The sequence below is a fragment of the Pollachius pollachius genome (assembly GCF_949987615.1).
Source record: "Pollachius pollachius genome assembly, chromosome: 2".
NCBI classification, from domain to species: domain Eukaryota; kingdom Metazoa; phylum Chordata; class Actinopteri; order Gadiformes; family Gadidae; genus Pollachius; species Pollachius pollachius.
The window spans coordinates 4,654,234-4,672,927 of NC_136935.1; the positions used below are offsets into that span (position 1 = coordinate 4,654,234).

The window sequence follows — 18,694 nt, forward strand, 5'->3', positions numbered from 1 at the left end:
AAGTCCAATCCAATCATTTTAATTCAAGTGTTAAAATTTAAACCAATCACCTGACATTCCTCAAGATAAGACACCTCCACTGATGAACGAACAAGATTCTTACAGTAAGTCAGAAATCAAATATACACAGACTGTTGCAGGAACGTACAAACAGGAGGTGAAGGGTGAGCTGTGTCGGCATTACCATATTCAACATCATGGCTGGATAACGAATATAAACAGTTGTTAACTCTTGGATCAGATTCAGTTAAACTGCTAAAACCTCAGACCCTAAACATTGTTAAATATATAATAAGCCAGCTATAAGGAGAGTTGTGGTCACAATATTACATGCCTTTTCTTTAGAATACTAGAGTGACAGACACCGACCAACAGGTCGTCCACATTGCAAGGTAAGCTCCAAACCCCTACCCACGGTCCCATCAATCAAAAAGACAAAGATGCAAGCCTCCACATTAAACGCCATTCCCCCCCCCCAAAACCCAAACCTTCCCTCAACGCTTCAAGGCATTTCAAAAACAAGTGATGAAGACTTGGGTTAAAAAAAAAAAAAAAAAGATTAAAATTGAAAGCAGCTCTACTGTGTTTCATCTTTATTCCCTAAAGACACAAAGTGGAAAAATTCAAGAGTCTTCATCGTTTATACCCAAACGTGACGCTTGCAGTGAGCCACCGCCTGAAAGACAAAAGCCAACGGGTTAAAAACCAGCCCCACACCGTCACTGTTAAAGGACTGCCGTGCTGCGGCCCCACTACTCACATTGCAACGGTTCGCCGTCTCCATGTTCTTGCACCAGAAGGCAGGACCCCAGCTGCACTCCTCCGCCCCCAGGAGTTTCTGCCCCGCTTCCGGGCATGCTCCCACTTTCTGTTAGACACCACGACGACAGACTCAGCATGGCAATACACAAGCAGCTGCCCAACAACAGCCCAGCTTAATGAGTCAATTTATCATGTAGTTGAACTCCCCTCCGCCTGGTAATAATGCCATGGCACGCGGACAAGCAATTTAAATAAATCTCAAGAGACCATCATAGGTTACAATAGTCACGTCCCAGTCCTCACCATGCACACAAAGTCTGGGTCCATCATCTGGAGGAGGAGCTGAACAAGCATGGGCTCGTACTGCTGAACCAGCTGGTCACACTGTAGACACAGGAGGGGTCTTTAGAATCAGAGCTAGGTACACACAGATAAGAAAAGCTCACAACAGAGAGGACGGATAAGGCCAAGGCACCTCTGTCTGGACAGAATCGGGGAGGAAGCTGCACACTTTCCTCACGGCCGCTTCGATCTGGGACTCGGTGGCGTTCTGCTCCAGGATCCCGTCCACGTAGCGCACGGCCATCTTGCACACTTCGCAGTAGCCGCCTGTGGTGTAGCTCGCCAGGTCCAACGCTGCTGCACATCCAATGCACTACTCATGCTTTTTGTTTTACACGCACTCAAACGTTTGGATCGAGAAGAAATGTGCATGCAAAATACTATCCAGTTAATGAATTCTAGGCCATAAAAAGAAAACGTTCAGTCCTTCTGAAAGTATTCCCTTTGAAATTAAGCCAACGCTTTTAACCAATACAAGTTGCTACACATGATTAAGGAACAGGTTAGGCATCCTACGCTAGGAGGCAAGCTAGGTGTAGGAGCTGTGTTCGAAATCGTTCCCTATTCACTCACTATTCCCTATTCACTCACTATTCCCTATATAGTGTTCATGATATAGTGCACTAAATAGGGAACGAACAAACGAGAATTCAGACACTACGCTGAACATTTCTAAACGTCATTTGCGTCAGTAAATGCGCCAGGTATTTGTGTGACGCAGACAGATGCGCCCACATCATGTAAACAAACCGGGCACTCACGAGGAAAGCTGGAGGTTGTATTGATGTTGAATGTTACATTTCCTTGATCAAGGTTTTTTTTATTAATTTTGAATGTTAAATTTTCTATGTTAAATCCCAAATAAATTGTTGACATTTCTAAACGAAAGCCGGAGACTCCAACATTAAATGTATTGTTTTCGCGGTTATTCAGCTTCTTCTTCTCCTCCAGAAAACACGACCGCATTGCATTGTGGTATACGGGAGTAAAATGTAGGGGACATCGTATGTACACTCAAATTTTGGGTATTTTAAGTGCACTTTATAGTGCATGAAATTAACCACCAAGAATTCAAACACCACTACAAAATGGCGAGCACCCTATATAGTGCACTATATCCGTGATAGGGGACGATTTCAAACACAGCTAGGGAATCAAACCCTCTACCTTTCAGCTGGGCCTCAAACCAACCCTACCCACGTGACTATCCAGCCCATGAGGCGAGTCACCGGTTTAAACTGTATTCAACGTTCAAACCTCAGAACAGAACCAGGAAGAGATGGGAGCTCACGGATAAGGCTGCGGTGGGCCCCCCTGCAGAGTCCCAGCACGGTGCAGATGGTCTTGGGGTCAGCCTGCTGCACCAGCAGCTCGATGATGGCCTCGCCGTAGGCCTCGATCAGGTCTTTGCACTGAGCGGTCAGGGTGGCGGGCAGCATGTTGCACACCTTCTCCACTGTGTGGATCACCTGCGCCTGAGGAGATCAGCAACGACAGGTCGGACCCACAAGTACTCGGGATGTGCTGCAGACATGCACGACAAGGACATGAACCCACCTCTGTGGTCTCGTCTTCCAGCATGCCCTCCACCTCCTTCATCACAAACTCACAGATGGCACACTGGGGCGCCTCCTTGTTACGAACCATGGGCTGGAGGAGAAACGGCAATGTATAAAACAACCAGCAGAGGGCGACACAAACACACATGCAATAGTCGGACACAAAGGGCGTCACACACACACACTCAACTGTGTGCAATAGTGGGAAACACACAACACACACACAAACACTTTTGGTCGCACTTTGAGTCTTAAAGGGACCACGAGTTTGATTAAATTTACTTTTTACATACATTTTTTTAACAAATGTTTTTTTTTTTAAACACATTTCTTAATGTGGACGATTGCATTTTTTATTGGATTATTTCACGGCAGGTCAGATTCACAATATAAACTTTTTAAAACATGGCTCCATCGACATTGCCACACCTTTTTTCAGTTTCTAAAAAGGTCCGGGTGTGTCTCATGAGGAGGGTGGAACGTCGGCCATCACCGGACTTACCTTGGCCTGCTTGAGCACAGAGTCCAGCTTGGTGGCGGGGACGAGCTTCTGAAGAGGAATGGCCATGGCGGGCGTCAGCTTCATCATGGGAGTGGACTTGATGGACGCTGAGCAGAAGCCTACGCGGGTGCAGACGTCCTTGGGTTCCTGTGGACAGGAGACATAAAAACATTAAAGTCACCACAGAGGTGGACATGAGTGCCTCACCGAGTCAGGGGTCCCTTTAAATAAACCACAGGCAACTCATCATGCAAAGAGCCACGCCCCACTTTGTTATTTAGACAAATGGCCTTTACATCTCCATCCCTCTCCAACCGAGAAGGCGCAGCAGCATGCAGTTCAAATGGTGAAAACTCACTCAAATACAAATATACCCGTTAGTTACACAATCTAGGTTAAGTCAATCTAAATTAGTACACCACTGTTTATCCAAAACCGGTATGAGTAGGGAGGGTTGGGTTTAGTAGATTACAGTCAAAACTGGAACTCATGCAGGTTGGGGAGAGCTGCTCTAATGGTGAGGGCGAAGAGGAAGCGAGAGCCAAAGGGAGAAGCAAAGGCTGATCACAGAGAGACCTACCTGTTCCTGGGAGGCAGCAAACATGAACCCAGGAGGGAAGAAACAGAGCAGGAAGACGGATGAACAGATGAGTGTGAAAATAATGTTCAAAACAAATACATGTGATTAAAGAGATGTCAGAATTAAAATAGAGAGGCAAAGGGAGAAGGGGTCTTGCAGTAACAGAATGGGCTTCATTTCACGAGCCATTAGTAAACGAACCGTTTCATTTAGCTAAACTTAGGGTGTTTCCGAATAAGCATACGTACAATTTTAAAGACATATCCAAGCAGACAAAGACCTACCATAGCCATGAGTTGCTGGAGAATAAGCGGGGCGTATTGGCTGATGTACTGCTTGCACTGCAAAGAAAGGAACCAAAATGCAGAGTCATCACGCAGAGTAAACAAACAATATGGTTTCCTCAATTATAATCACTCAAGGTTCAAACGAGGCAGTGTCGACTAATCACTCCGGGCACTTACCAGATCAGACATTCCTGGGCCCAGGAGTTCGCACTGGCTCTCGATCTGCTCGATCAGAGAGTTGATGAAGCTCTCATTGGTCTTGACCTGCTCCTGGGCGTCGGTCAGGAACTTGACGCAGTCCTCGCACACGGCAGAATCCCCCTGAAGACACAAATCTGTTAAACGCCATTTAAAATGGACTGCATTTACACAGCGCTCTTATCCAAAGCGCTTTACAGTATGGCCTGACATTCACACACCCAGCGGAGTCACCCGTGCAAGGTGACAGCCAGCTCGTCTGGAGCAGTAAGGGTGGGGTGCCTTGCTCGGGAACACCTCGACACTAGGCTAGGAGGAGCCGGGGTTCAAACTAGCAACCTCGCGGTCACTAGCCAGCCCGCTCTACCTCCTGAGCTACTGTCGCCATGCACTCTCAATCCACACGTGACTGCGACGGGTAGTGCCACAATGGAAAGTCAGGTGGAGTGGTGTGCAGCATACCAGAGGTGCGGCCTCCTGTTTGGGGGCCTCCTGTTTGGGGGCCTCCTGTTTGGGGGCCTCCTGTTTGGGGGCCTCCTGGGGAAACAGGAGCTGGGGCACGTTGAGGAGGAAGGGGGAGACATGCTGGGCCAGGTCCAGCTGAGGGATTTCGTTGGACTGGATCTGCTTCAGGTACTGAGCCATAACCAGCTGCTGGGAGCGGCACAGCCCCATGGCTGCGCAGGCCACACCGGGATCCTCCTGAAAGCACAGATCCATGAGGTGAGACCCTGAAAGCACAGCTGGATCCAGCGCCGTCATGTCTGCCGACTCCGGTAGTAAACCATTCCGATTTTTATAGTGCACTGTGCTGCTCTATAATAAACATGACGAGTTGCATCATGTCAACAATAAAATGTCTAATAGAATCATATTAAAAGTACTATATTAGATGAGGCACAACGAAGCAATGACTTGCTGACATTACTGTATAATAACAACCCAAATTCTAGTTCAATATTGAAGGACACATAATTGTCCAACAGTGTCACAATACTAAAAGACGAAAAGTTAATCAACCGTTGTGATACTAAAGATTCAGGGGGAGTCACACACGACGTTGTTAGTCACGTGCAGAAGCAGCGTTGCACAACAAGGTCCCTGTTTCCAAGGCCCGACTCACTTCTCCATCAATGGCCCTGATTCAACAGTCTTCACTTCCCCTCACAGACACTTCTCCTTTCATTTAAGTGCCCCCGTTTTCATCTCAATTGATGTGACAAAAAACTAAAATAATACGGAGGACGTAGTCACTCATATGTCGAGAGGGCTGCCATGCTAGGACTGTTTTACGTTATGGTTTACTCTCGATTCCTATTGAAAATACAGGGGATGGGTAGTCTAATATTTGACTCTCAAATGAGGGGGTTTGGGGTTTGACACCCCATGTCTGCAGACCAGCTGCAGGCTTTCTTGAGTGAGAGACCCCAGCAGCTACGTCCAAGGCCGGCTGGTTCCTCTTGGACCTAGCCGGCCTTGTATGGTGGCCTTGTCTGTAACTCACCAGTTCTCCGGTGATGATCCCAATGATGATGGGATAGTAGCTGTCCACCAACTCCTTGCACTCAGCAGCCAAACCCTTGTCAGGGATCAGCTGGCATGCTTTATCCAAGTAGCTCAGGATATCCCCCTGAAATCCATTTTTTTTTTATGTTGTCAGACACCTTTGGTACATTTCACATGTTTGTGAAATTAAACATATCACACACACGTTGGTCATTAACTAACTCCAGGTGTTTTCAGGAGGACACTTGGCCCATCTCACCTGAGTGGCGTTGTCCTTCAGCAGCTGTTCCACCACCATCAACACTTCCTTACACAGGTCACATGGCACCCCTTTCTACAACACAAACAACAAGCCTTTCAGACCAACGACTGCAGCTCTGCATAAACCAACACTGTTCAGTCGGTCAGTGAGGAAGAAAATACACAACTATCGGGAAATAATCCCGATAGTATAAAGAGATGAAGAGAAGCAAGCCCACATATGTATCAAAAGACCACAGCCACTACATATACACAGGGTATTGCAACATTTACATTTAGGGCATTTAGCAGACGCTTTTATCAAAAGCGACTTACAATAATGAGGTGGAACAATATATCACCGTCGGTACAGTAAGGTATATGCATTGAGGTTCAACAAGAGTACACTTGTTAAACCGGGGCACGCCCATCACTTTATCACAGCTACAATGGGGGAGAAGCAGGCGTGTGTCCCACCATCTGGGGCTGGTTCCACACGTTCTGCTGGCAGTGGGTCACCGCTCCGCAGATGGACGCAGTCTTGACATTCTGACACCAGTAGGGCGGTCCACGAGCACACTGCTCCATGCCGAGCAAGGGGGTGGCCACCGCTGAAAGGCAGAGGGAGATAATCAGCGAGTTTATTCAGACGGAGAACCAGATGGGATAAAACTCTACTCAGCAGAAGGCAGGGTGTTGGTTTTTATATAGACAAACTCAGCATCATGTGCATGGATTTCTGGCTATGTAACCCCTGGAGAAACATTGACCGAATGCATGATGTGCAAATAGTATGTTTGTTGTTAACCCGTCTAGCAGATAAGAACAAAGTTGTACATTGCCATTTGATTGCAGCTGAAGGTTTAAGAGGAAGCAGGTACATGCTTGAGTCAACAAAACAATAGCAACGCTCACATGAGAACTACTTAACAAGATTGGTTCCTATCAAGAGAAGTATTATTAGAAAAACCTTTAACACAGATGACAAACTTCTAGTTTGAGGATGTAACAATAAAAATAAGGAACTAACCTCTTCCTTCAAAAAGGGCAGATTAATTAGGCAAAGGTTGAACTTCCTAGTTTGAAAAATGATGGGAATAAATAACTTCCCATAATGACAAAAAAAAAAAAAAGTAAATATAAGGAAACAGCATAGAGTAGAATATCATTCCACTAACACCCCAAGCTTAAAGAGAAGCCCATAAGAGTCCAAGACTTGTCTCTGCATGTTCTAAACAAGGGACAGGGGATCCTCATCTCATCTGAACCACCAGTTTAAGAATTAAGACGAAGTACTTCATCATAATATGAACAAACATGTGATTTTCCCTCTAACAATATCCATAGAACATAAAAGTTTTCACCCAACAGCACATTATATAAATATTTGACCGTGTGGGATATCTTATCATAAGAAAGCCACATTGGTTCTGCAGCTGCGCATAGCAGAGATAACAAAAACAAAAATGCTAATTTAGTATCACAAAGGGACAAACTGCATGAAACGAATATTAAACCAGTTTGGTTTAATGGAAACACAGTTTTAAAGACTCTGCCTAACCTGAATTTAATTATTGATGAAGCGACACTTCCTGTATTGTGGGAACATTTCGTTCATGCAGCTAAACCGCTGAGTAACGATCCTCCGTTTATAACCAGTTTCATCCACATAGTCCACATTACAGAAGACGATTCAAACATGTGAACATCCACTAGATCATTATAATGTCCAAACTCTGAGTACTTGTTCTCCGTCATTCTAGAGCTAATCGAGCTCCAAACCAGTGGCTAACGTTACTAACCACAGCTAACCGTTACTAACCAGCTCCACCAAAGAAACCAAGGAAGGAAATATTAACTAAACAACTTATTTAGGGCTCGACACTCTTCGGAGACTTTAAAAATGTATAAGAATCCTAAAAACCATTCGCGATGCAGCAAGTCAACAGAGTAAAAGATTGCGGGGGTTTCTTCTCGGTACACAAACAAGTTAGCTTATCTTAGCTTCCCAAGCCACAATCACTGGCCGTGCCATGGTCACTGCTTTCGTTCACCAACCCCACGTGTCGGTGTTCAATTGAACACTAGTAATTATATTTTTCTGTAGTTTCTATACGTTTATTACTTAACCCGAGTATCGCCCTAACGCGTCATGTTGTCGCACTAAACAAACCCCGGGTTTGTTACGCAACCACACGTTTATAAAACCTTTTTTTTTTTTAATTTCTGAACAAATTAATCAAACGCATCTCATATTACCTGAAGACACGAAAAGCAGAGCGAGAAGCAGCATGACTGCGCAGTGTTGGGGTGTTGAAAGGTGCTGGGTGTCTAATCGGGATGGACACGGTCTCTGCAATGCAGCGCGGAGGCCTTGTTGTTGCTTTTATGATGGCTCACCGTCAGGTGACTCCGTCTCGAGACATGTGACGCGCGCCCCCGCTTCCATCAGTCTGGGGGCGCGCGCCATGGAGGGTGTGATCTCATCAATTTTTCCCTATTTCGGCATGAGAATGATTGCATGACCGATCGAAAGTGATACGAATGCATAATGGATGCGAATTGAACTAAACTTTATTTCTGCTTCTTCGTTTTAAAAAGCAGGAAATGAATTGAATTTGTTCAAAAAGACCACAACTGTAATACTGTTCAGCTTTATACTGTATAAGCTATGTCATTTTTAAACGATTTTTGCAATGGTTTTGCAAAGGATCAACAGACCTGTTTTACACTATGAGTATCTGATCTTCGTTGCTTTATGCAGAATCAAGGATGATTCATTTCATGACGTGATAGCTCCATTTAGAAAGTATATATTCCATTCTGAAAGGATTGTGAGGATTGGTTTGAGGGGTATCTGAATCAAAGTGATGGTTCAATTAGAAATGAGTGCTTTTTTTTCCTAAACTGCTCACAACTTATGCATCCTTAAAGGTTAATTTACTTGGTAGATTGTCGTATTCTGCAGGGTCCACCATGTTGGTTACATAACAAGGTCAAATTCCTTGAAAAGTATTTGAAGACATTTTAAGATATATGGTTTGCTTCATGGACATTCTGTATTTACAGGCACAAAGCAGAAAGACAGTTGGATCTTGGTTCCTGTTATCTCAGATTACAGGAACCTCTCGTACAATAAACCTCTGTGAGCTAAAAACTGAGTTAATGACCATGCAAAGATGCAGCCATAAAAGCAGGAAAAGGAAAATAACGAGATCACAAAGTCGCACAATCTTTTTGTAGAAGTCTTCAAGATGAGGAACATTCAAGATTTAAGAATTAGAATATTTAGTTCATTTACAATATCCAGTTTTATCACACAATACAACGAAAAAACACAAAAATACAACATAAAAGATAACTTGGATTCAGCCAATTTAAATAGAAAATATTTATTTATAACAACTTCCAATTCCAGCAAAAATGGTGTACGAAAGGAAGCAACAGAGCAACTGATCACGCAATGGCTCTTCTGGAGGTCACACCTGCAAAAAAACAACAAGTTAGGGCTATAGATAGGGATACGGAAAACCACACTCAAAGGAAAGCATGACAGTAAAAAGGAAACGAGTGACATTGGATTCAGCATATGATCGTGTTTACATGCCTGAGTCCGGCCACTCCTCTCATATCATCATTATTCCTCAAGATTCAGAAGCTGTTTAACTGAGGTTGCATTCTTTAACTAATGGTTGTCCTACACACACACACACACACACACACACACACACACACACACACACACACCATTAATAATGTTTTTAACTGATAATTTCAATTGCTCTGTGTACTATAACTGGTTTCATCGCAACATTATGTGTAGCCTAACGGTGCAATTCTGGTAAAATGCATATCATATGCCCTGTAGAATGAATTACACATTGACCTCCTGGTGTATCAACATCAGCAGCTGCTTACATTAATCTATTTACTGACGGCTTTCTGGGACTTTGATGAATCGTCCCCACAGCAGGGTCCTTTGGCCACAACCTCATCCTTCTTCAAGAGGGTCGGTCTCACTACGTCCACATCCCGGTACAAATGATCCAGCAGACCCTTATAGATGTTAGGCGCTGCGTAAAAGTCTATCAAGAAGTATGCACCGCGTTCGTGCCGCTGGTTGTGTTTGGAGATCTTGTAGGGCAGCAGTCTCTCTCCCAGGTGCTCCAGGTCCCTGACCACGGCGCCGCGCTCCATTAAGGTCTCCACCGTCCGTCGCAGGGTGGCCACGGTCTCGGGTCTCTGCATCACCTTGAGTATTAGCGACAGTTCATAGCGAGGCATGGTTCGGGTTGTTTGAAAAGAACAACGGAGTAATAAACAGAACTCAAATGTATGATATAATCGGTAGCAATTCTAGTCGCAAGATGACATGACCATGGTTCAAAGGCGTCGGTTGTTGATGACGTACAAACTACGCGCCACGGTTTTTGACAAATAACATATACAACAAGAACGTGGGCCATGGAAATATTTGCATAAAACTCTGCAAAACACGGAAAATATAATATATATTTGTGGTTAAAAAGTTGAAACTCAACCAATATCGTTATACGAGTGTGTTTAAAGGACCGGCGAGGACGTCATAACTGGGCGACCAGTGTTTCCCGCACATGCGCGTATCGCCAGCTCCAATCCCCACACGTGAGTTTGACGCGTTCCTTCCAGACCTAACGTGGTGAAGATGGCGGAGAATAAATCAGTCCCCAGCGATCTTTACAAATTCGTGTACTCCTTTCTGCTGGAGAACAAATTCGCCAAGGCGGCCCAGCAGTTTCTGAAGCAGACTAAAGTGGTACGTGCACAAGACTCTTGTTCGGAACCAGTAAGACGTTCGCAGCCGCGACTTGAGAGTTGCGACTGCGATGCAACTCCTAAGCTAGCTACATGCACACGTTTCCACGAGGGGTAGATGGATGTACTTGTATTGGTGTTGTATTTATGTATGCTAATAAGTCGCAACAAATTATAAAATGCATACAGCCTTGTACTTGGAGGTAAAGTGCCTAACTGGAATATTAAAGATGCGTGTTAACAACAAATAAGTCACGACCCATGCATCTGTACGTACTCTATACGGGCTAATATAAGACTGTACACAAAGTACAATTACTAACAATTCTGTTTTTTCTTTAACTTTTAGAACCCGCAGGATCAAAATGAGGAGAGATTAGTCGACATCTACAACTTTTGGGCAAAGTGAGTTGCTAGTTATTGTTTCCCTTTTCTAACACCGTAGAATACTAGTTCAATAGGTACGTCACGGCCTCACCTTACTAAAAACCCATGTTTTGTTGCATGAAAAGTCATTGTTTGTCATAAGTCTGCTCCAGAAATGTACTATTATAAAGGTGTTGCGCTCAAGCTGACCACTTCTTCACCAGATCTCACTATGTTCTTGCTCTATTACTAGGTCTCCCGAGGCAAAGAAACGAAAGGCAATTCCCGGCTCTGCTAAAGCCACCAACGGACCTGCCGCTAAGAAAGCGAAGGGTGCTGCAGAAAGCTCCAGTAGTGAAGACTCCAGCGATGAGGAGGAGGCGGCAGCCGCTAAGACCACCCCGGCAGGTAAACGCAGTCCTGCGTCATTAGCATCACCCAGGAACACGTTTTAAGCAATTTAAGTGGCTTTACCTTTTTTGTTCATTCTTTCCTTGCAGTTGTGAAGGCTGTGCCTGCTAAAACTGCAGCTGCCAAAGCCGCATCGAGCAGCAGCGAGGATTCCAGTGAGGATGAGGCTCCACCTGCAAAGAAAGCTGCTAAGGCCACACCTGCAAAGAAAGCTGCTAAGGCCACACCTGCAAAGGTAGACTGAGGGGATTGTGTTGATTCATAAAGATCTGCGACGCACCCACTCTGTCCATGGCAGCCTTAATGTGTGTTCTGTGGTGTAAAATGCGTGCGTCGCCTGCCTGTAGGCTCCGGCCCCGACCACCGCGGTAGCAGCAGCCAGGAAGAAGGACGCCAGCTCCAGCAGTGAGGAGTCTGACTCTGAGGATGAGAAGGCCCCCAAAGCCCCTGCCACCAGTGAGACATTATTACCCGAGTCAAAGTGTTGGTGGCTGTTTCAGCATTACCGCTGATCTAGTTCGTCTGGGTTTTATATTTGATCTATATTAATCTTGTGTGATTGGTTGACAGAACCGAAGGCTGCAGCAGCCACAACACCGAAGGCCGCTGTGGCGGCTAGGGCGACACCGAAAAAGAAGGAAAGCAGCAGCGAGGACAGCTCTTCAGACTCTGAGGATGAGGAACCCGCCAAGGTACCGTTCACTTCCAGGCCAATCTTTTTGTTTTGATTTTTCAAACGAGTATTCTGGCCCTTTCATCTGGAGCCGTCGGACAAAACAAGTGTCGACTTAACACTAGGAGCCTGGCCGTCGATCTTATCCAGTGTATTGCTTTAGGCTGCGGGTCAAACTAACCCAGCGTTACCTTAGGCTGCAGTCAAGCCGGCGCCTAAGAAGCCCGCAGCATCTGCTAAACCTGCTGCCGCCGCTGCAAAATCCAGCAGCGAAGACTCTTCATCTGAGGAGGAGGAGGCGGCTCCTCCAGCCAAGAAGCCCAAAGCAGGTGTGTTCCCGTTCTTTGTGACGGATGCGTAGTCATGAACGGGTGTCCTTGTGGATGCTGACCAGCTCTATCGTGTTAGGAGCCTACAGCGCTGTCCCGCCACCTGCCCCCGTCGCTGCAGCCCCCCTACCCAAGGCCAAGGACGACAGCTCTTCAGACAGCAGCGACGAGGAAGAGGCGGCACCAGGTGAGAAAAGTGCAGATATGGCGTCGCTTGTGGCCGGCGCTGGTCGCTTGCTTGATGAAGCTCGGCTAATGCCCCCTCTTCTGCTCCCAGCTAAACCGGCACCCGTCAAGACCACCCCGGCCAAACCCAAAACCCCTGCGAAGAAGGCTGCCAGCTCTGACGGTTCAGGTAAAGACCTAGCTCCTCATGGTGGCTTCTTCTGTTGGACACAGCTCATTAGGGCTGTAACGAGATGCCTATCGAAACCGAAATCGCGATACTCAAAGCCACGAACCTGTCTCGCGGTGTGAGAAGGCAGAAGCGTGGCACGCCCTTTCTAACTCCCATTATCCTTCCAGTACAGATCCAGCCACGTGATATGAGCTGTTAGTGCCAGGGTTTCCTTAGTCCGGTAATAGAAATATTTAATGTCAGACAAAATTGTATCTCTCCGGACAAATTGTCTGATGGAAATTCGCTAATAATCTGTTTAAATAATAGTCTGCTGACACTGCTCCTCTTATCGATGCCGTTAGTCTGCGACGAGATGCCCTCGCTGTGATGACAGCGCTCCGTGGCTACGGAGGATTGCATTTCTCCACAGCCTGCGAAGTCCTCATATGCGATATGAACGACATTTATCCAGAGTGGGCCAAGCGCGCAAAAATAGCCTGTGTGATCCCCGTCTCTTGTGTTTTGTGTGCTTTGACCGGCAGTTGGTCTGCTTATAGGTCAGAATGAAGCAGTCACCGATTATTGACAGGCTGGGAACTTTATTCTACTGGACTCGTTCTTTCTTCACTAGACACACACACACACACACGCTACCGCTCGCACTCCTCGCTCGTCCACTCAATCGTTGACGTCACACACACAAACACTGCCATTCTCGCGCACACACATACCCTACTCGTAACACTATGCCTTGTTATTACGAATCACACGCTCATGTTTTTTCCCATCTATTTGAAACTATTCAAATTACTATTATTTATTTGACATTAATTTTCAAATACGTAAGCCTAAACCACAAAACTAGTTGAGGGTTTTTGCCTACCTGCAAGCATCCTCCAACTGCAATCTTTGGTTATTTATTCATTTTGCTATACTTTAATAGTATTCTTTCTGTTCAAATCTGTTCAGTGTTCCAAATTATTTGTTGGTAGATAAGTGTTGTTTAAATAAAATGCTTTTTAAATTTCCAAAAATTGTGGGATGTATCGAACCGTGGGTCAAAAATCGTGATACAAACTGAATCGTGAGTCGGTGTATCGTTACAGCCCTACAGCTCATGCGTTACAGTGTTTATAAAACAGTGGTCCATGCTTCTCCCTTCAGACTCCAGCTCTGATGAAGAGGAGGAGGAGAAGAAGAAGCCCGCCGCCAAAAAGACCCCAGTGAAAACCACCCCGGCTAAGGCGGCTCCTGCGAAGGAGGACTCTTCATCCTCAAGTTCCGAGGAGGAAGAGGAGGTGAAGAAGACCCCAGCCAAGGCGACTCCTGCTAAAGCCGCTGCAGCTAAACCTGCGCCGGCTAAAACCACATCTGCTAAAGAGTCTTCCTCTGAAGACTCCAGCTCAGACGAAGAGGAGGAGGCGGCGGCAGCGGTGAAGAAGCCCGTCGCCAAGGCCACTCCAGCAAAGACCCCGCCGGCCAAGGCACCCCCCGCCAAGAAGGACTCCTCCAGCGAAGGTGAGCCTTAATGTCATCTGTTTATCAGGTCTTTTACTAAATATGTTTTAAACACTATCACTCCCTTCTCAATTATCTTATGCAATAAGATAATTCTGTAATAATATTATATATTGCCCATCTATCAAGTCTTCAACTAACTCAAACTCCTTTTTGAATGCGTCCACTCAGACAGCAGCTCTGAAGACGAGGCCCCAGCTAAGCCCGCTGCTAAGCCTGCGACACCTGCAGCCAAGCCTGCCAAGCCCGTCGCGACCTCCACGCCAAAAGCCCCGGCCAGGGCTGCAGAGAGCAGCTCCGACTCGTCATCCGAAGAGGACGAGCCTGCAAAGGCTAAACCAGCCTCCAAGCCGGCCGCCAAGCCGGCCGCAGAGAGCAGCTCCGACTCTGACTCGTCCTCTGAGGATGAAGCTCCTGCTAAGGCCAAGCCCGCAGCTAAACCAGCGGCCTCCAAGCCGGCCACCCCGGTTGCAAAGCCAGCTGCTGCTGCTGCAGAGAGCAGCTCCGACAGTTCCTCTGAGGAGGAGGAAGAGGCGGCGGCCAAGCCCGCAGCCAAGTCACCTGCAGTGGCCAAGCCAGCTCCGGCCCCGGCCAAGAAGGCTGCAGAGAGCAGCTCCGACAGCTCGTCGGAGGAGGAGGAGGAGGCAGCGGCCAAGCCTGCAGCAAAGTCGCCTGCTGCTAAGTCACCTGCGGCAGCCAAGCCAGCCCCTGTGAAGAAGGCAGCAGAGAGCAGCTCTGACTCCTCTGATTCTGAGACGGAGGCGAAGGCCGCCCCTGCAAAGACCACCCCCGCAAAGACCACCCCGGCCAGGGCAGCAGCCAAGCCCAAGGAGTCTTCCTCCAGCGACAGCAGCTCTGAGGAAGAGGCCACCCCCGCTAAGGCCACCCCGGCCAAGACCACCCCCGCCAAGGCAGCAGCCCGGGCCGAGTCGTCCTCCAGCGACAGCAGCTCCGAAGACGAGGCGCCGCCGGCAAAGGCCACCCCGGCTAAGAGCGCCCCGGCGGTCACTCCCAAGAGCACCCCGAAAGCCAAGGCTAAGGACGCCAGCAGCTCCTCAGACAGTTCCTCAGACGAGGAGGAGGCGGCGGCGCCCAAGGTGGCCACGGCCCCCAGTACACCGGTCACCAACGGTAAGCCCCAGCCTGGATAAGACACGCAATCTGTTAAATCTAGCTGTTAATGCGGGGCTAGAGACACGCCTAGCCACTGTCATGTTGTCCTGGTGGGCTAGCGTTTGATTGATGGATTGATTGATTGATTGATAGAGTAGAGATTGAACCTCTTTTGTTTATTCATTGGCTGCGGTCTATAACATTGACCCAGTCGATCACCAACTCACACACTTCCTGTCCACCTAACTGTCGTACACTATCAACGAAAGTGGAGGTTCATCACAGATTTTATTATATTGTATATCCATCCACACTCTTAAGCTAAATTCACTGTTTATACAGGTTTATATCACAATGGTAAGGATATTTGTGATGGTAACAATAGTCCTTAAAGGTTGTTCTTAATGATTTGTGTCCCATGTGATTTCCTTTTCTTTAATGAATCTAATTTGATATGCATGAGGCCACTGCCTCAATGAGGATAATAACAGTATTGTTTATGTAACACAGGCATAAACGGTAAGAGTAAAGAAGATGACTCTTCTGAGAGTGAGGAGGAGGAGGAAGAAAAGACCCCCAAAACAAAGAAGGTCATAACGACGCCACAAACTTTCCCCAAAGTTCATGCAAAGGTACGATTAATCACTCGGACAAGTGTCTGTCAATTCACACAAAATCACAAACCCGCACACATACGAATAGAGCATCGCATGAACCAAGTTGCACAGTGTAAAGAACATTAACTCACATGAACTCTTGTCCTTGTCATTGTCTGACAGAATGTACCTTTCCGTAGAATAAGAGAGGAAGAGATTGAGGTGGATCACAGACTGGCCAACAACTCGTTTGACGCCAAGGTGAGCGCCGTTGTGTGGTCAGGTTTTCCCTCAAGCCCTCTGCTGTCATCGTTACTAATGAATGAAGTATTTTTTTGGGGGGGGGGGGAGGGGGTTTACGCTGATCTACTGATCAACTCACTCTAGCGCGAGTAGATCAGTTTGCTGGGACAACACGATACAGACTAAAGTACATTTATGAGGATGTTGATTCGTCGACATCTCACGCAAAATATTTTTTGTGTCAACATTGGCGACAGTCGTGTTGGTGGAACGTCGTAAGTGCCCTGATGGCACTGCGGCATTGATTTAAGGCTCTAAAGATCTCAACGCTCTAGTGCCAAACCAACAGTTGGCCGTGTGTCGGTGCCTCAAAATAAACACGAGGACAGCCTGTTCTGGCTATCGCCGCGCAAGCTGGATAGGTCAACACACTTGGCAGTTATTAAGTTGCTTAATTAATAATAATAATAAATAGTGCTAGCTTTGGGTTCATACTGTGCGAGACGCCACACAGTAAAAAGTGTATCTTGACGACGTGTTGTGGGCTCTCCCTTGTCCAGCTGGGCTCAAACGGAGACTGGGGCCAGAAAGCCAACGACGTCCTGAGGTACACAAAGGGAAAGTCCTTCAAACACGAAAAGACCAAGAAGAAGCGAGGCAGCTACTGCGGCGGGGCCATCTCAACTGGCATCAACTCCATCCGCTTTGACAGTGACTGAGGAGGTCCCCCCCCGCTCAACCGTCCAACCACACCCAAACTGTTTACCCCCCCCCCCCCCCCGAGATAATCCCCATCACGGCAGGAACTGAAATATCCGAACCGAGGATTATGACACCATCCCCCCCATTGGCTGACCGTAGTCAACAAGAGTCCTCCTCTAAAATAACCCCATGGAGAAGGCTACAGGAGGGATGCCCCTGTATTGTGCCTTACGTTGATGGAGTCGGCGTGTCACGGGTTCACACACTGCAGTGGCCACCTGTGGCCACTAGGTGGCGGTAGGTCCCCAGTTAACGTTTAGTTTATTTTTTACTTAAAATGTGTTGTTTTGACTCTGTCCTTAATCGTCCATTGCGATATCTGGAAGGAGCTACTTTATTTGTGTATATGAATGTTAAGAAATTAGCCATACGTCATAAAACGTTAGTTGAGCCGGCATATAGAATGCCATGGATCTTTGTGTTAAATGGTCTGGTGGGGGACTTCAAATCAATTGATTAGTTTAACTTTAAAACTGGCTTTGAAAACTTGAGTTCTTTGTTTCCATGATATACAGCTAGAGACCTGGGTTTTATATTTTAGTATTTATTGCACCGTTTTAGTCCCATTTTCTTTCCTAAGCGCCAAGCAACCATGCTGAATTTGAAACTTCTATCAAAAGTAGGAGGGCCCCCTCAACTCCAGATTGTTAAGTGCCGTACTATTGCGGTGTTAATACGTTACTATCCTGATTGACAGTTCTGGGGCTGTTAAATTACTTGACCCCAAGTATGTGAATTTCACGTCTTTGACCATAGTCGGCCCATATCCTACTTTCATTTCGTTTTTCTGTATTGCTTCTTACTTTAATTAAAATCTTGAAATTAAGCATCTTTGACGCTGTTTCTGATACGGTAGGGCTAACGTTTCTCTGTTGAATTGGTTTCTCCCTAAACTGTGCTCACCGTGCGACGCTCTCACCTGACTGCACATCAGTCTGCATCCTGTAGTTTCAGATTGGTGCTTTATAGTATGTTCACATCCACAAGTCATCAGCTCTGTTCTCCTTGCTAAATCAGCTGAGAAACCCAACAAATGAAAGATTCATCGTCTTGGTTTGACCTCAACCAAGTGTGTGAAAACTAATTGAGCTTGAATATCTAAAACAATGGATTTGATTTAACGTAGTTGCCTATAATTCTCTCGTCCTGGCATTGGCTGCCAAAGTCAGTCCCATAACTTGATTTATTTGCCTCTTCCATTTTTGCATAAACTATCCATTCAGTCGTACTGCCCAAATCCTCCAAATGTAAGAATTCTGGACCATGGTGTGCTGCAAGCTTCTCTGCACACAGAGCAGAAAAGATTTGACACTTGTCAAGTCTAGTGTGCTCTCTCCTGGTTTACACGGCTGTGCTCTAGTCTGGAGCCCAGGGCTACCAGGCAGGTCAAAGCAAGAGTTGTAGTTGGTCAAATACTCACATTGGTTGTGAGAATCTCAAAATACCCCCACAGCCAATGTGTGTTGCGTCTAGAATGCTTTTGAAATACCAGATGTCGTCAGTTGTGCAGTCGCTCGGTTTCAAAGCTTTCAGAACTCCCAGACACCACGATCCCCACATTTGGGTTGAAACA

General features: G+C 46.6%; 3 protein-coding genes across 5 annotated transcripts; 1 reads left to right on the plus strand and 2 right to left on the minus strand.

Annotated features, from left to right (window-relative positions):
* Nucleotides 1–3: 3 nt before the first annotated feature.
* On the minus strand, nucleotides 4–8,375 carry psap (prosaposin). Of its 2 annotated transcripts, none has more exons than XM_079758629.1 (14): nucleotides 8,236–8,375; nucleotides 6,454–6,587; nucleotides 5,996–6,070; nucleotides 5,735–5,860; nucleotides 4,693–4,932; nucleotides 4,210–4,353; nucleotides 4,030–4,086; nucleotides 3,166–3,312; nucleotides 2,662–2,754; nucleotides 2,396–2,579; nucleotides 1,238–1,398; nucleotides 1,066–1,146; nucleotides 761–868; nucleotides 4–676 (listed from the first exon to the last, which is right to left on the minus strand). In XM_079758629.1, the coding sequence occupies exons 1-14, from the start codon at nucleotides 8,267–8,269 to the stop codon at nucleotides 641–643; spliced, it is 1,620 nt and encodes a 539-aa protein (XP_079614755.1). In that variant the 5' UTR covers nucleotides 8,270–8,375; the 3' UTR covers nucleotides 4–640. The 2 variants fall into 2 exon arrangements, with proteins under 2 accessions (XP_079614755.1, XP_079614754.1); XM_079758628.1 differs by having other exon boundaries at nucleotides 1,238–1,401.
* A 966-nt stretch (nucleotides 8,376–9,341) lies between these two features.
* Nucleotides 9,342–10,358, minus strand: mrps6 (mitochondrial ribosomal protein S6). The gene is made up of 2 exons (XM_079728931.1): nucleotides 9,895–10,358; nucleotides 9,342–9,461 (listed from the first exon to the last, which is right to left on the minus strand). Exon 1 carries the CDS (start codon nucleotides 10,258–10,260, stop codon nucleotides 9,901–9,903), a length of 360 nt encoding a protein of 119 aa, XP_079585057.1. The 5' UTR covers nucleotides 10,261–10,358; the 3' UTR covers nucleotides 9,342–9,461; nucleotides 9,895–9,900.
* A 279-nt stretch (nucleotides 10,359–10,637) lies between these two features.
* On the plus strand, nucleotides 10,638–17,879 carry nolc1 (nucleolar and coiled-body phosphoprotein 1). Of its 2 annotated transcripts, none has more exons than XM_079730997.1 (14): nucleotides 10,638–10,771; nucleotides 11,120–11,175; nucleotides 11,390–11,544; nucleotides 11,637–11,782; nucleotides 11,895–12,003; nucleotides 12,118–12,239; nucleotides 12,417–12,549; nucleotides 12,629–12,736; nucleotides 12,827–12,904; nucleotides 14,054–14,407; nucleotides 14,579–15,538; nucleotides 16,031–16,152; nucleotides 16,300–16,377; nucleotides 16,920–17,879. In XM_079730997.1, the coding sequence occupies exons 1-14, from the start codon at nucleotides 10,661–10,663 to the stop codon at nucleotides 17,076–17,078; spliced, it is 2,691 nt and encodes an 896-aa protein (XP_079587123.1). In that variant the 5' UTR covers nucleotides 10,638–10,660; the 3' UTR covers nucleotides 17,079–17,879. The 2 variants fall into 2 exon arrangements, with proteins under 2 accessions (XP_079587123.1, XP_079587124.1); XM_079730998.1 differs by having other exon boundaries at nucleotides 16,317–16,377; nucleotides 16,920–17,059.
* The last annotated feature ends 815 nt before the right edge of the window (nucleotides 17,880–18,694 follow it).

What these genes read in the sequence shown, in the direction of transcription:
- psap (XM_079758628.1), bottom strand. Translation starts at nt 8,269, where the DNA reads ATGCTGCTTCTCGCTCTGCTTTTCGTGTCTTCAG. An exon ending in GCCCAGGAATGTCTGATCTG is followed by an intron (nt 4,087 to 4,209) that starts GTAAGTGCCCGG and finishes CTTTCTTTGCAG; the next exon opens with TGCAAGCAGTACATCAGCCA. An exon ending in TGGAAGACGAGACCACAGAG is followed by an intron (nt 2,580 to 2,661) that starts GTGGGTTCATGT and finishes TGATCTCCTCAG; the next exon opens with GCGCAGGTGATCCACACAGT.
- mrps6 (XM_079728931.1), bottom strand. Translation starts at nt 10,260, where the DNA reads ATGCCTCGCTATGAACTGTCGCTAATACTCAAGGTGATGCAGAGACCC.
- nolc1 (XM_079730997.1), top strand. Translation starts at nt 10,661, where the DNA reads ATGGCGGAGAATAAATCAGTCCCCAGCGATCTTTACAAATTCGTGTAC. An exon ending in TTCTGAAGCAGACTAAAGTG is followed by an intron (nt 10,772 to 11,119) that starts GTACGTGCACAA and finishes TTTAACTTTTAG; the next exon opens with AACCCGCAGGATCAAAATGA. An exon ending in AGGATGAGGAACCCGCCAAG is followed by an intron (nt 12,240 to 12,416) that starts GTACCGTTCACT and finishes GCGTTACCTTAG; the next exon opens with GCTGCAGTCAAGCCGGCGCC.